Source organism: Balaenoptera borealis (genome assembly GCF_965194805.1).
Source record: "Balaenoptera borealis genome assembly, chromosome: 5".
NCBI classification, from domain to species: domain Eukaryota; kingdom Metazoa; phylum Chordata; class Mammalia; order Artiodactyla; family Balaenopteridae; genus Balaenoptera; species Balaenoptera borealis.
Genome location: NC_138862.1, coordinates 100,483,769 through 100,501,433, shown reverse-complemented (window position 1 = coordinate 100,501,433; position 17,665 = coordinate 100,483,769). Strand labels below are relative to the sequence as shown.

At 33.9% G+C, this 17,665-nt stretch overlaps 1 protein-coding gene across 3 annotated transcripts in view; it reads left to right on the top strand.

The window, feature by feature from the left end:
• The window catches only part of LOC309629759 (uncharacterized protein), a 324,290-nt gene that overhangs the window by 70,376 nt on the left and 236,249 nt on the right, over positions 1 to 17,665 (top strand). The window contains exon 2 of one of the 3 annotated variants that reach the window (XM_082394267.1): positions 8,903 to 8,968. The exons of the other annotated variants lie outside the window; for them this stretch is intronic. Within the exon in view, the coding sequence (XP_082250393.1) occupies positions 8,964 to 8,968 (5 nt within the window). The 5' untranslated portion in view covers positions 8,903 to 8,963. The remainder of the gene's footprint in view (positions 1 to 8,902; positions 8,969 to 17,665) is intronic. 3 annotated transcript variants of the gene reach the window in all.

The following is a 17,665-nucleotide window of genomic DNA, read 5'->3' as shown; positions in this document are numbered from 1 at the left end:
TCCATCCACTGGCCCCCACCCTTTGCTATGCCTATAAATTCCCATTTGCCTGTGCTGTATTCAGAATTAAACCCAATGTCTCTCCCCCACTGTAAAATCCCTTTGTAGTGATCCCTGTAACCTATTGAGATGGTCCTGAGTAAAATCCACCTTACTGGGACTTCCCTGGTGGTCCAGTGTTTAGGACTCTGCGCTTCCACTACAAAGGGCATGGGTTCATGGGTGCGATCCCTGATTGGGGAATTAAGATCCCACAAGCCATGCAGTGAGGCCAAAAAAAAAAGAAAGAAAGAAAAAAGAAATCTGCCTTACCATCTTCAACAAGCATCATTGAATTTTTTTTTCTTTGACAGTTTAATGAAATCCAGGTATGGAGTATTGATAGTCATTTCTCCCTCTTCTTCTATCTTCTTCTTCTTTGCTTTTTCATTGCCATTAATCCATTAAAAAATACTTTCTTGACTAAGTAGGCTGAGAGATCTCTCACTCCAACTCTTTTTCTTCTTGTTTTTTGAATATATGCTAACAATATATGTTCTACACCTTTCTTAGAATTAGTTCTTATTTTATTTTTCATGAATTTTCCTTTTGAGATACTTATGAAACACATTTCTTCTTACATTTAATTAAAGCACTGGTTATCTAATTTTCACTTTGGTAGTAGTTTGTACAGAAAGATCCACTTATATACTTTGAAGGACTTCAGAGTAGGTGAGAAACTAAGTAAATTGGAAAATGAAGTGTTTAACCAAAATTCTCACACTGCATTGCTCTTAATCTTAGTAGAAGAAAGCAGAACATTGATTTATTTCAGGAAAGCATACAACTGTTAGAATAGTTAGTAGGATAAATTTGAATAAATAATATAGAGAGAGAAGAGGATGTTGGCTCTCTCTTGTTTCAGTAGATTAACAAATTTCAGTATTTCAAAGAGTAGCAATATAAATTGGCTCTTCTGTAATATTGTATTTTCTTTATTCCTGTAGACTGTTCTTCCTCTTTGATTCTTGACATTAATCTCATTCATCTACTTTGCAGAACACTACAAAAAACTATTCTTACAGCTGTCTTAAAACTATTTTAGTACATTTGAAAAATGCTCTTATTTGCCTTAGCTATGACTTTGACATTTGATTTTATTTTTAATGTGGATAAAATTGAAGTTTGTTTGCTTGTTTGTTTGCTTGTTTGTTTTGGCCACACCACGAAGCATAAGAGATCTCAGTTCCCCGACCAGGGATGAACCCGTTCTCCCTGCAATGGAAGCGCAGAGTCCCGACCACTGGACCTCCAGGGAATTCCCTGAAGTATATTTAAATAAGAGATTTTCTAATACTGGATATGTTAAACTGTAGCCACTTGTTCTCTCATAACAATGAATCTTTTACCTCTTTCTAAATAAGGTGGAAACAATGTGTTATTCTGTTCTTATCTTGTTCAATCTGCTCTCAAATTACACTTTTACTGGTGAGTATGCACTTGAGTGTTTTATTCCCTTTATTTGTTTTTCTTTTTCTTCTGTCACAAGGAAAGGGAATCTTTTAAAATAAATTGTATAATTGTTGCATTTATATTAAGGACTGCATCAAAGAAGCGGAATTAGCACAATTTGAGGACCTATTTAGTATGTGAGAATGATTGGTGTCAGGTTTCCCAATGGTAAGAACTTAGTGATTAATAAGAATTTAACAGATATTTGTTGAATGAATAAATAAAATTAGTCTTCCCCTGGATGAGCTCAATGTCTTGGAAAAGATGAATTGCCAGACAGGCAGAGAGCAGAATCACCTGAGCCTTTGTCGTCTTCCTCCTCCACCACCCCATCCTCTGTGCTGGAATGTGATCAAATGGATCTTCCTCTTTCCATTCACAGCCTTTTCACAAGTTTTAATAGTTTTATTTGTTGCTTTACTTATTTTGTGTCTGTCATCCCTACTGGGATGTAACCTTCAGGTGAGCCAAGAGCCATGTCTACCTTGTTCAAATTTTTAGCCCAGTGAATGCGAAGAGGAAGCACTTAGTTAAAATGTGTTGATGGAATGAATTAGCTTCTGCATGAGTTCATTTTCATTCTACTAGAAAAAGAAAAGTGATTTTACACTGGAAAAATCTGTTTCTTGTCTGGTGCATATGTCTGATCTGTGCACCAAACTTGCCATAAACTCATGTTGGCCATCAACTTTGCAGTGTGTTTTCAATGACAATTACCCTCAACAAAACCAGAATATTTGTTTACTAGACTAATTATTTAACTAAATATGTAGTGCTACTGGCATTTATAACTGCCATTCAGGTACAGCTGAAAACTAATTGCCCAAAACCATTTGGCACTCATATATTTTGTTTGGGAAATTTTGTATGCAAGTCTGGATTCTTGTTAACCCCCTCCCAGCAATTTAAGAATTGCTAAACTCTGGGAACCTAAATTTTTCATCCTTTTTGAAATCTTGACAGGAGAATATATGATAAAGGGACCTAGTCTTATTCTCATTGGAGACAAAGAGAAGTGTCTCCTACAGTTGCCGAGGATAAGGTAGTGGAGAGACACAATCTCATGATTTACTGGGGTTTCTCCAAAGATGGGAGATTGCTTCTGCTAACTGTGATGGCTGCTACTTGAGTAGAGTACCCAGCAGAAAATGCAAAAATGAGAATAATGGGTGTAAGATAGCAAAGGCAAAGTGGAGGTTTCTTATTGTCCAAATAACAGTGCTTTATAAATTTATACGGGACACATCAGGTGGCTCTTGAAAGATTCCAGCCATAGAAATGTGCAAGAAAGCTAACACTTGACCTTACCCTGTCCTTGCCTAACTGTAATTCAGGAGAGTCTCTCTCGGCCTCTGCTTCTCTCCACTTTCAGCATCACTGCCAAAGTTGAACTCATTATTCCTCACGGGGGCTTTCATAACTGCTTACCCTTTGGTCTACCTAATACTGCTTATCTTTTGGTCTTCTTGCCTCTTGTGTTTCCTTGTGTTAATCTTCTCCCACTTTAGTTACTTTTAAAAAGGTAATTTATACTCCCCAGTAGCTTAAAAAAGTATATCAGACTTTCTTAGGCTAGCAAATGGGCCTCTTCCCAGTCTGGTGATCTTTACCTTTCTCCAGTTCATTGCCCTCTGTCATATCCCTTGTCTTCTCCTCTGTAAACATTATGCCATTCATACCTTTCTTACCCATTTACAAATGGTCTTTTTCTTAGACTGTGTCTGTTGCCATTCTATTTTTCTTTTCAGATTCACTTCCCCTCTCTATCTGGCAAACTGCCTTTGAGCGCCATCTTAAGTGTCATTATCTACTGTGAGGCTTCTTTGACTCACACAGAGGTGGACACTCTGAAGCACTAAATTTATACCTCTGTCATAGTAAACATCACTTATATTGCAACTCATCTGTTTATATGGCAATCTTCACCACTAGTCTGAGAACTCATGAGTCATTTTCACTTGCGACTACTTTATCTTTATAAACCTGACATATTTGCTGATCCTCATCAAACTTTTGTTGAATGAACAAATTATCTTGAGAGGCCAGCCCCTCAGCAACAACAACAACAACAAAGATAATTTCCTAGCTTTGTTGGAAGACTTTGTCTAGAAACAATAATCTAGAGTATTCAAACCATATTAAATAATAAGTCACTGAAACAAAAATCTTACATCAAGCATAGGGAGAGTACAATCCTAGAAACAGTACAGAAGGCTTGTAATAATTACCTACTGGTTTCAGAGTTTTATATCATATTAGGTAGAATTATACTTTTAAGAGTTTATTGAATGTCCCAGTAAAGAAGTACTAACTCACCAAGGCTTTAATTTCCACAGAAGTAACTGTTACTAATAGATTCTTCAAGAATTGGTGTCCGAGAAAATCTGAGTACATGAATTCAGAGTGAATGTGGATTAATTGGTTGCCCAAGAGAGATTATATAAATGAATAAATGCAGAGGGCTGAAATCAGAAACCTGAGTACTGACAACATTTTTGGAATAGTCAGAAGAAAGTCATTTGCTAAGTAAACTTATATCTGCTAGAGTGGATTGATGGACTGATACCCCCATCTAGCTATTCATTTACTTGTTTAAAATATTTATCTCCTACTATTTACCTGGTTGTGCTTGGAATGGTCTTATAGAAGCATAATTGTGCATGACATGCTAGCATCACATTTAAACTAAGGTATCATCATCATCATCATCATTTGAAACTTGCCTTCATCTACCCAGACCCAACACATGCTAACTACTTTTTCCTACTTGAGTTATACTGTTGGCTTAAGCCATTTCTTGACTGAGTTTAAAGCAAAACAACTAAGAGACTTGGAAAATTCCCAGGTTCCTATTCATACGTACAGAATAATTGGCTGATTATGCTCTAGGAATGATTCTGGAAAGTCTATAATTCCCCAATTTAAATTCTAATACTAAACACTTATACTCCAAGGTATTAAGTTGTTCTTTAACACATGTATTTCCTAGGATAAATATGAACATTCACACGTGATTTGTTGTTCTAGAGCATTTTGATTTTGGTTAGTAAGTATAAGATCATATAAGTATTAATTTCTAAATTGAGGACTAGAAAAGTCTTAAAATAAGTGATTTTCTATGTAGTGATTCTATTCAATTAATGAAATTCTAGAGTATGAACTCTTAAGAGGGTATAGATTAAGTTGTGCATGTTTATTTGGATATGTCAGAATCCAAAATTCAATTTAATTATATTATAATTATAGTTAATAGGACATATTCTCTCATTTGGAGACATTTTAGGATCCCAGAAGATTTAAAATATTTAAAATCAGTGATAGTTTTGCATATTTATTTGACATAATTTCCATATAGTCAGGAAAATAAATCCATAATGACATACAAATCTATATGAAATATAAATACTATTATTTGTATATTATATCACATGAAGGGAAACAACATAACACAAATTATTGCAGCACTATAGAGAGAAAACAGTTACAACAAGAGCCAATATATTTGTATCATATAAATAGAAAATGCAACCTTGTGGTAACTGCTAAAAGCAAGTGTTGTCACAGTATATGAACAATTCTGTTTAGTTCTGTTGCATTGTTACTTCTGAGGTACCTTGTTATTTTACATGCTACATGGTAGAATTATGTGGTAGCAAAAGCACCATAATATGATGTGACAGAAAATACATAGGTAAAATTTATCTGCTTATGTGTCTCTGATGCTTACTTTCAGTTTAAGTCAGAATTTTGAGTTATGGGTAGAGTTGACAGTTGTAGGCAAGGGTAGGACTTCTGGCTTATAGGTTTCTGTACCTTTGGAACACTTTTTTAAAAAAAAAATTTTGCACACTTTTTTCTCTCTTTAATATTAATGTAATTTAAAGAACTTGTTTTCACATATGTACTTCCTAGTAAATCACATTTCCCTTTATACAAGATGCAATTTTTTGAACATAGTTGTACGGTTATGTTGTTGACCCCTGGAAGTTCTATTTACTAGCCTCATATTTCTGTAGTGTTAAATCTGTGACTGATTAACTCACAAAATCTGACACGGGGGCATCTTCGGATGGCCTGTGGTGCTGTGTCTTTCAAGAATGTCTGAATGTAATTTTAGTGAAATGTGTGTTTATTCTAAGTGCTCTTCTTCTGTTTTTTTTTTAAGAGAGATGTTTTAAAGGATTAAAACAAGGATTTTGCATTTTTGTATTAAAAACTATGTTTTATGAAAGAGGAAAACATTTATTCTGTAGGAATTTTATTTTAACATAGTTATTTTAATAACTGAAATGATACAGATAATTTTTTTCATTTCTGTTAATACCTGGGCCCTTTTTTATTTAGCAGCATCAGCAAAACATGCAGTAAATCCAGTGCTAATGAAATGGAAGTGATAATGATCTTATCTTAAAATAGGAACAATGTAGCCATGTAGTAAGGAGTAGCAGTTCCTTTAGTGTATGCCCTAGGGATACAATTCTGCTATGTCACATCCCTGCTAATCATAGACTCAGGGCTGGTAGAAACTAGATGAATGTGGGAGAACCTTTGTTCGATTAACTCGAGTGAAGGAAAACTCACTACTTCATGAGTTCTCAATTTCTCTTGAGATGTTGACAACTCCATTAATAGAATATAGCATTGAAATGTGTCAGATGCGCCTGAGTTAGAGATCTGCAAAATTAATTTTGAACTCCAGCTAAAGAAATAATTTAAATTCAAGTTTTTGGGAGTCATCAGGTCTATTTATATCCTGTTGTACTAATACAAGTTAAATCAAATGTGTGTGTGTGAGTGTGTGTGTGTGTGTGTGTGTGTGTGTGTGTGTTTGTGTGTGTAGGTAAAAGATGTAAGAATAGACACAAGAGATGATATCTTTCATACTGAGAGAAGGAATGAATGACACATCGCACTTCACTGCTCTGCCCTAATCTATAACTTAAGATTTACTGAGTAACCTCAATATTACATGTTCCATCTATTATGAGACAGGCATGCTCTGAAGTCCTTAGGTTCTGCATCAACTAAGCTTTCCTGTCTGTGCCTTCATAAAACCAGATGGAGAATATTACCTGCTAATTTATGATTTCAATAAGAAAATTTAAAAATAATCTCTCCTAGGTATGATGACAGATTATTGGTGCATTGCTGTAGATAAGAAGGCCAACTTTGTAACAGACTACTGAATTGTAAAAATAAATAAAATATAATGATTTATTGAAAATATTTCCTCATAATTCTGTATTTTTTGTTATGCTTTATGTCATTGTTCTCTGAGCTAGATAGATGACAATCACTTTAGATAAAAGCTAATCAGATTGACTTCAATTTCCTCGTGAGCACAAGTAATAAGTTAAACACAAACATAATACATATTTTTGAATGGAAAAATCTGTAAGTCAGTATTTTTAAGCCTATCAAAAGTGAGTTGCAGGTAAAGAAGAAAATTGGATTTTGTCCTGGGTCTGAAAATTCATAGGGACACCAATAGTTCTATAAGGAAGAGTACTTACCACTCACCTCAACACTGCTTTTTGTTTATCCCTTGTTTTAGTATTTATTGCAGGCTAATTATGTGCCTGGCTCTTACTTAGGTACCTTCTGAGATACCCAGTTATTTCTCTCAAGGATCTAAAAATATAGAAAAACAGGGATTACTTGAACACAAAGAGTTATATAATAGCAATATGTGATAACTGCCATATATAAAACATACATGTCCTATGCATATAAAATCTTGTAAATGTGTAAATACATGGTAATAAATGTTTTAATATTCATAATGTTAAATGCTATATACCTTTAAACTGTGAAGCCATGTAGCACCTCACTGCCCTCTTCTGCAAAAAGGGATGCTAAAAATAAGACCTAACTCATAGAATTATCTTGAGATTAAAATGAGATAATAAAAGTTCATATCACAGTACTTGTTCAAAAAACATCAATTATCATTAAAGATGTCTTAGTTTCTTTGAATATTTTCTAAATATAGTTCTCATTTCTATGTTTTCTACAGATTTTAATTAAAATTGTAAGTAACATTTTTGTATATTAATGCCACATTTTCAATTTCCTTCCACCATTCCTTTAGGCAGAATTCTATACCTTGAATATATACAACAAAAATATCCTTATTTTCTTTACTGGCATGAAAGAGAGTGAAGAATATAGGTTAAAAAGGAAAAAATATTGGAAATAATTTTAAAAAATGATCCATGTCCCCAGAAAGGCAGTATTTTGCAATAAAAAACAATGTTCACTAGACATGAGAAAACAGACGTTTATTAACTAGGAGAGTAGTCTTGGGTAAGTCACTTCATTATAAGCCTTACTTTCTTCTTCTGTAAAAATAAGAGGCAAATATATTACAAAAAAGCTTAAGGAAAATTTGCCAGGCAAACTAAACAAGCATATTTAAATTATAGAAGCAAATGAGTTTATGCTTTACTTTAAAAAAAAAGCTTTACCTTAAAAAAATAAATGTAACTAAGAATGGTCTTCTTTCCAAAAAATGAATGCATGCATTCTGCAGATGAATTATAATTTTTTAAAGCTCTTGTATCTCATCTACCATGGGTTCAAAGCCATGTTCTGGTCCTCTTTAGAGAACACAGTATTTTGGGATATATCCCAGCTAATAATCAACGCAAGACCCTGTGGCAAAAACTCAACACAGATGCTTAGATGGATGCTGATCTCATGATATCTGCAGAATTTCACTAACCCTGGTTTAGCTACTAATAAATGAATGCTTGAGTAGTTTAATACACAAGGGCTGAAAGCAAGTAGAGGAGATGGTCCCAACAGATGTCAGGAATGATAAATGCTAAAAACCTAGAAATGTATTTGTTGATGGCCTGAGATATTGTTCCAGCACAGTGAGTCCCAGAAACTGACAGTCAGATATCAAAGTGAGAAAGATCACTTTTAGATTTTTATGTAACTAGGGGAAAAAAAGCCTTTGCACAGGAACTACAGACGTATATAAGCAGTATGTTATGAGAAAGTCATTTTCAAAGGCTACAGGGATTTGTGATTTTGTGGTAACTATTAATGCACTTTTGTGATAGATTTTATATACCAAAGAAGATGACCGTAGCTGAACCTTGCCCTGAAATCAAGAGTTATAAATTTGTTAACATTTTCAGTTTAACTGCTTTCTGTTAACGCAATTTTTCTCACTAAATCTCCTTTTTGGATGCTTGTTTGTAAGAGCTTGGAGGACAGAGACCAGTACTCTATTCTTTCTATATTTTCATAGCCTAGGAAATGCCTAGGAAAGTAATTAGTACATGATGAGCTCACACTGATAAAGCGTTATATTTAAAAATGCTCTCAAATATATTTATATACCTTTTTCTTAGAACAGTCTCATAGTGAAAACAAAACAGATATTTTCCATGTTTTACAGAGGGAAAATACACGGAAGTTCACAGATTTTAAATGACTTGGTTGAGGTCAACAGCTCCTAAATGATGTAGGTAGTACTTAAGTTCCATTCTCTTCTTTTTAAACTTAAAGCTTCGGTCATCATATCACCCTGATTTTCCCCATTTCATCATGTGTGCTAACTTATATTCAGAAACCCTAAATGGTTTCCTCTGTGTGACATAACTAACAAGGAGGTGAGGCAGAAGAGAATCCTATGACTACATATAAGTTAATCATGTTATTATGGGGTTGGTAGAAAGGCTATACTGAACATCAAAGGTATATCATTCTACTGAACTCTTTAAATGGGAATACAGTTTGTCTCTGGAGAGCCTGTCTAAAGAGATTTCTGGCTTAATTTATATCAGTTTCTTTGGACATTAAAAAAAAGTAATTGTAGAAGGGAATATTAGGGAAGGAATTTAGGGAAATTAAGTGTGAGGAAGTCTCGACAGCATGAGAAGAAAGGCTCTTTCAGTAAAAATAGCAAAGAAATAAAAAATCAGATTGTATTCACTGGACTAAGAAATAAACTAGTTTCTGAAAGACAGGAAACAAGTTACTTCTTTCTCCTGGATAGGTGTCCTGTCCTCATCTGTAAAATGGGTATAGCAATGTGAAATTTCTTCTTGTACTAATTGGAAAGGTTGACTTGGTTTTAGATATATTTAACTTTTCACATATTGACCCTTTATAGTTTAAATAAGACTAAGATTAGCCATTTGGTTATTTTTTTTATTGTACATATATATGTATAATTAGTTTTATATATATATATATATATATATATATATATATATATATATATATATATATATATAACTAATTCCTCTTGGATGGTGGGTACCACAAGCTATATTCTCTAGGAGTATCACTCTATTCTAGCAAACTTCCACAAGTTTGCTTTTGGGCCCAGAGGGTGAGTCAGAATTGTTTGGACACTCCTGAATTTACTTATATACGTGGTTCTCTCATTAAAGAGCAAATCTCTGTAATAACTCTTGGTAAGTAGTTTAGTATTGAGGCATAAAGTCTGGCACAATCTACAAAACCCAGAGTTATGGGCATGTCATTTTTAGCTCTAATGATATGCAATATTATGAAAGATATCACAGTTTGTCTTCATCACCTTTCCTTTTGATAAATCTTCCCTTTACTTTTGTACTCCTTCCTAGGCTTTCCTGCTACCTCTCTGGAATTCTGGAGTACTGTCTATGCCTGAATGTCCTTGGTTCTTTTTGTTCTTTCTCTATCAGAGCTATTACAATGTTAGGATTGTAAATGACACCCTAATTATGAAATTCTTATGAAAATATTAACTTTATGTTCCCTATCCACATCTAATTGATGTCTCTCTTCCATTGTAAACTCACAATTAATAAAAGTACTGGTGAAATAATTCATGCTAAGATCTTTATAGCTATTCCTAAGTGAATGTGTAACCTATAAGGCAGTACTTACACTTAAGTAGGGTATTGTTGCCAAACCCCAACTAATAGTGAGATTTCATATATTAACACATATTGTGCATTGTAAGGGGTGTTTCCATATATTAGCATATATTCCAAGCATCCTTCAAGCACACTGTCTTGGGTAATCACCTACTCCACCCTCCCTATAAAGCCAACCCTTCCCCCAGCCCCAAAATGTCCATTAGAGAGCTCAGCTGCTGCCGGACTATCAGGCATGTAGCCAGTTGGCTTAAGCCTGCAGGTTTCAGTGCCAGAATGTCACAGGATCCTCTCGAAGTTGTCTGGTAAAGTGTACACTAAGATTACCTATAATATCTACTTTCTTTTCCTTACAGAAATGTGTCATGAGAATAAATGAGATAATTTAGGAGAAGCACTTTGAGATTCTAGGAAGAAAATGCATGCTATTTATTCAGGTTATTGTCATTTTTAGTATTATTAATAAATACTACCTTGAAGGTGCCCTGAAGTTAAGGTCTGACACTTTACTATAGCTGTATTTGAATATAAAGCTTCTGCGCAATTGGTTGCAGTTTGCTTCCATACTACCAAGATGTGGTGGGTCTTTCATTTTGTTGGATTCCAAGTTGTGGAATAGCTTTACTTTCTAAGTCTGTTTGTAATGTAAACAATTTGCTTTGTAAATAAACGGCATCTTTCGTAGCTGACATGTTGTAATTTCCAACAGAAGTGTAAGCTAAATTGATGAATTCATTAGAAGGCATATTGTTAGGTGATGCTCATTTATTTTCAAGGGATGAATGCTACATGAATGCCTAGTTTGCTTTTATTTTTGTTTTCGTACGTGCTAAACAATGGAGAAAACTCAACTAGCCAAAGGAGGAAAAATAGGCCATTAGGACCTTGTGAATTGGAGAAAAAAAAAAGAAAGACTTGCTATGGAAAAGATTGTATTAATTTAAAAGCAATCTTTTCTTTTTTGTGCAAGTGTAGAAGGCAGATCCTTTTCTGTTCTGAGACATCCCTACATTCCTGTTTTCTCAGATTAACTCTCCTACTTTCCCAACTGCCTAAGCCCTACAGAGAGCACTAGTCAAGGCTGCTCAACATCAGAGCATAAATGCAGGCTCTAAACAGCAGGAGGTCTGAGAATTACTTTAGCCTCATGACAGGCCAAATTTTTTTCCCTTTAATCATCTCCTTCTTTATTCTCATTGTATCATTTGTATCTGACAGGGAACAGCCTGCCTTCCAGAGCAGGAATGTCCTTATTTATCCCTGAACCAGACCCTCCCAGAAGCAGAATTTCCTCTTCAAGAACAAGTTAAGGATTCTCTCTCATTTGACGTTTCTGGATTAACAAAAGATAGAAAGTTTTCCTCCATTCTCAATTTTTTTTTTCCTGCAAAGAAATAGACTGAGTCCCACAAATTGTCACAACATGTTCCTTATTTGAAATGTTAATGAATTACAAAAAGAATTATGACCCATAAAATAATGTCTGCAATAAAATGCATACAATGGAACAAAACATAATAAAAGTGCTGATATAATCCTTATATAGGCATAAATCTCTTTGAATTCAAATGCATATGTCAAATGATAACTCCCTCAAATATTAGAAAATGATATGCATTATCTTTATGAATAGTTATAATGAGACTACCATTTTCATGTCTGTATTCTAATAACACTATCAATATAATGTGCTCATATTATTAGAGTTAGAAATGCTAATTCAAATTTACATTACTTTACCAGAAAATGTGAAAATGGATGCCAACTTCTGTTTTAAGAAAATGAACCCAAGGCCAGAGACACTTGTATTTTATATTTCCAAATAGTTGCCAAAAAAATAAAGAAAGAATGTATATATTTTGTTACAGAGATGAGTACTTTAAAATTGTGTGGGTAATTTATTATTATAACCAATGGAATTTTATTTCCCTTTATGCTTGAGATAATTTTTGGCAGGAAATTACTCACCTAGGAAACCATCAATTTTCTTAGACCACTAGAATCTCTTATAGTGCAAGGCTCCTCAAACTTCGACACATTTTTTGATTGCTTCTAAATCACTGATTGCGTGTAGATGCTCACAGTAATGTTTCTGAACCTGAGATAAGGTGGGGAGGAAGGGTAAGTTGAGGATCACCTATATTTTCCTGTTAGAAATGACTACAATCTGCAAAGAAGGAGTTTGAGGGTAATCTTTCTCCAAGCCCCCTTTATAGTATGAATAGCTCTATGTTGGGAGCAGAGGTTGTAGTAGCTACTGACCTATGCTCAAAATTTACAAATTCTCAAGATTCACTGTTGAAGGATCTTTAACTTAGTATATTATTTATGTTTCAAATAGTGGATCCATGGATATTGAGACAGAAACACATATAGAGACATGTGTATGCATATAAATCCTACATATTTGAATATTTGTAATTATATAGCAATATTTCACCTATAAATGGACTTTGACCCAAGTACAGTAAAAAAATTTTTTAAGTAAGAAGCACGTATTGAAAGAAATGTTCTATGATTATAGGGCCACTTTTATGATAGTGTGGGCTTCGCTCTTCAAAAATCTAGGGAGTTGCCTTTACATCTTTATCAATATGAATGATGACTCTAGTGTATATAGTCTGTGGAAATAACGAAATTTTCTCTCCCACCATGTGGAGCCCAGGGTTCTTGTAGATAAAAGAAAGAATTAAAGAAATGGTAAAAATCATTATTTCCACCATTTTGTTTAAAAAAATTAGTTAAAAGTTCATTGCTATAAATTAAAACAGGTAGAAAGCAACTAAATGTTGAGTAAATTCAAGAGAATAAAATTTAAGTGAGAACTTGAGTAAAAGATGGTGTCCTTGAGAAGATAGTGCATCATCTTGGCCAGGAAGGAAATCTAGATATAAATTGGTGAGGTGTATCCCAGAAATAAAGACCATTAAGAAAGGGACAATTTAAGAAAGAAACGTTATGTGCAGAGGGGATAGTGAAAATACTGGATTGACTGTAACTGTGTGTGCGTATTAGAGAGTAACTGCTTATTCATCCTTGATAGGATAGGTTAAATTAGATCAGGCAAGTCTTGAAAGCTAGACAGAAAAGTCTGCACTTGATGCAGTGGGCAATAGGACAATTGCAGATTATTGAACAGGAAATAATAGCAGTGGTTTCGGCAGATAAACCAGTGATAAGAATAGAAACTTTTTAGAAAGAAGATTCTGGAAAGGCAACCAGATTTTATGTATTGAAAAGATAATAGATGGGTTGATGGAGTGAGGAAATAATGGACGTATATCATGTCCAGAAGGGTTTTGTCACTGCTAGAAAACCAGTGAGCAATGGAAGAGAAAGAAAATTAAAAGCTTTTCTTTCCTCTTTGATTTGTTTAAAATTGAAGGACCCTTTAATGTGCTTATAGTAGGAATGAAAGGAGACCTTGAAGAAAGCCTGATGGAAATGGTAAAGAGGGAATGGGAAGAATTGGGGACTGGATTTCCCGAGACTATAGGAATTGATGAGTTTAGAATACTGATGGAAAGAAAAGAGAACTGAGTAAAAATGAAAAAATAAAGTTAGGAACAGTGCTCTCTAAGAGTCTATTAAGTAGAAATTTCTAGTTATATGATTACTGATTTTTAAATAATCCAGAGCACTAAAATATCTTGAATTGCTTTCTAAATCTTAAGTTATTAAGTTGCACTCAAATTAGATTTAGTGGATACTGATGTATGCTAATTCTATGAAAATAGGCAAGTCACATATACATACATGAAAACTGTATAGCAACCAGAATATATGAAAATTGAAAATGCTTTTTTTAATAAGAATGAATAATAGAGTTTATTTATCTTTGCTTATGCCAAATAAGCATTAGAAACTATGTAATTTATTAATATAATTCTGAAACATTTTCTCAAATTTTCTTTGTTGTAAAAGCAATCTTTGAAACTTAAACTAACTTTTAAAAATATTTTGTCCTACATACTTGGGGGAAAATCTTATTCTTTTGTAATAAACTTCAAAATTAAAAATAAAAGGGACTTCCCTGGTGGTCCAGTGGTTAAGAATCCACCTTCCAACCCACAGGGGACACGGGTTCAATCCCTGGTCAGGGAAGTAAGATCCCACATGCTGCAGGGCAACTAAGCCCTCGCGCCACAACTAGAGAAGCCCGTGTGCCACAACGAAGAGCCCACATGCAGCAACAAAAGATCCCACATGCCACAGTGAAGATCCCATGTGCTGCAACTAAGACCTGATGCAGCCAAATAAAACAAACAAACAACAACAACAAAAAACAAAATTAAAAAAAAAGTCCCTACTTGATGGGCCTGAAAAGAAAATTCAGAACGCCATTGGCTTGTATTCTCTGTTTGAGTTCCATCATAATTTATGCTATCAGAGCCATGTTATTATTAATGTAAATAACCAAATTTATTTTCTTAGGAATAGGACTAATGTAAGGTCAGGGTCAGACTATTATCAGGTTTATTTCTTATATGAAATTACTTTAAGAGAGACAATCACTTATGAACTGAATAGGAATGCTTCTCTAAAACCTGCTTTCTATAAGAAAAATGTGATATATTCAATTCAACTATTTGTAATATACAAACATAATTTATCTTAATAGTTGAGAGGCTTTTGTTTAATTAAATGAGTTTTGTTTTTAAGTATAAACAGGATTCTAATTAATGAATTGCTGACATTCCACTTTTGCACTTATTTTCCATGACTTGTCTTTGATTTTTATGTAAACAAAAATTAGATAGTAGGCAGGTTTAAGAGGGTTGATAATGACCATTTCAGTATGAGGACAACTAAACTAACATCTATCACTTTGTGAGTCCTTACTTTATGCCACGCATCATGGTAAGTTCTTTATATACAGTATTTGATTTTTTTCAAAACTGAAGGGTATGTAATATTTTACTCATTTAAATTGAGAAAAATAACTTTGGAAGGTTTAATAAATGCTTACACAGTTACTAAATGTCAGAGCCAGTTTTAAATCCAAGTGTGAATGATTTTCATAATCATGAGTTTAACCACTTTTTTGTACTACCTTTTGATATCCAGTTCAGAATGAGGAAATGAATTGCCTGACACGGTACTATAAGTGGTCAGCTGGTGTTTGTAATCTGGGAGAAAACAAAACACACAAGAATGTAAAAACTGTATAGAAGCATGAAAATTTAAAGCTGAGAAAAATGTTTTGAGTTCATATGGTCCAAACCCTCTAACTGAGAAAACTCAGACTCAAAATGGCCAAATGGCAATACAGACAAGTCACATCAAACAGCATTTAATTTATCAGCTACTTTTATCATCTAACTCTGTGGCTAAAATGTCATGAGACCAGTCTCTTACTGCATTAAAGAGTTAATGGAGGAGGGGAGATTATGTTAGGGAACACAGAGCTAGAGTATCGAGAATCTAGTCACCAAGTCCTTCTCCGCAGTTTTTGAAAGAAAAAAAAAAAGCTGTTGTGGTAAAAATTAGGCAAAATCTAATTTCAAATTTAGAAAAAACTTACTGAGCATCTTCAATGCACCCAACACTGTATTAGATAATTCCACATTTATTATCTCATTTAATCCTCACAGCCACATATGGAACTATTAACATATACAGTTATATAGGGTTAGCACTAAACCTTGTTGACAAGCATATTAATTTTAGAATTATCTACTCATTCCCCATTCACAGTTAGAAATTAATTATTAAATCTTAACAGCAGTCTGGTGTGAATAGTTGTGCTTTGGCAAATAGAATTGCCTTTAGTTAAATATGGCTTCATATATCTAAGTATTTCTTAAGCCATAGGGTGTGTTTATATTACTATACAAGATATATACCCCACCACATCATACTCTAATTTATAGTTGATTTATGGGAGCTTCAAGGACAGTTTTGATTACACATGATTTTTCCATGACTTTATTACTTAATCTCCAACTTAACTATATACTGTTATTAGAAAAAAATATTGAATAAATGTACACATGAACCAGAACCAAAGTTTCTAGATCACTGTTGCTGCCATTGCAGTCCTCAGAAACCTGCATCATAATTACCTGAGCTGTTACCGGAAATGCAGATTCCTGGGTCCACCCCCGATCAACTGAATCAGAATCTCTGAGGGCTTGAGCCATGTTTGTGCATTTTTAACAAACCTGTGGGTGGTTTCTATGCACACTAAAGTTTAAAAACCTTGTTCTATATTCTCAATCCAAAACCTTCCCACACTGCCACCAAAGGGTTAAGTCAGCAGCTGTATAAGGTTTTTCTTTTTATTTCTGCATTAATATAATGTGGGAGATCCCATCTGGTATGAATCAGGAAGGAACTTGTCTTGAGAGGAAAAATTCTCATTGTGGGGAACAATTATTTTCTCATTTTTTTGAAATGTGTATATATCTACATATTTGTGCATGTGTATGTGTGTGTCAAATAGAGAGAAAAAGTGCTTCCCTCATTCTCACATGAAGAAAACCTTTGTACAAATTAGGTAAATAACTTCAAGAAGAGATGCCACGTTTGTCTGCATTTTGTACTTATTTTTGCTTCCTCTGTCTACACAATCCATCTTAGTGGATAATGGAAGTCCTGTCTTCTTTTGTAATACAGTCTTTGAATTGCAGTCATGGAAATTGTCTTAAAAAGTCATCTTGTCCTTCCCTTGACCTCAAAGCCTCAAATATTTAAAATTCTATTTTTAAAAATTTTCCACAGTTAAATGTTCTGATATCCCTTGGGAACCAATTTAGTGTTGAACAGCCTCTTGCATTATCAAAAGCTTCTTTCTTTCTTTCCTTGTTTTGCTATTAAAATTCATTTTTGCCGGTTATGTTTTCAGCAAAAACAAAAAGAGCTGGTCACCACAATCTGTGGAATAGCTCTTCATTGAAGACTATTAATGATGACGTTTCTATCAGCTCTTTAAATAATATAAATCCTTTTTACCTTTCTTGTAGTTCTCATTTTCTAACCCTTCAATTATTTTCTTCTTCTATCCTGAACTCTCTTCATTCTTCTCAAGTTCCGAGATGTGAAACTAGACACAGGAAGATCTTACCATTGCTGAATATGATAGGATTACCTGGCTGCTCGTATTTACTCTACTCCTATTTATGCATCCCGTAGAACTCTGAGAGGTGCAGATCAGATGTAAATGGGTGTCCCATGATGTTCATGGTCTTGAATAATTTCATAACACTTTTCATAAAGATATGGTTGTTATTCCCAGGAACCTGGGTAGTTTGTATCATAGATAATTACTTTCTGCCTATCTATAGCATTTT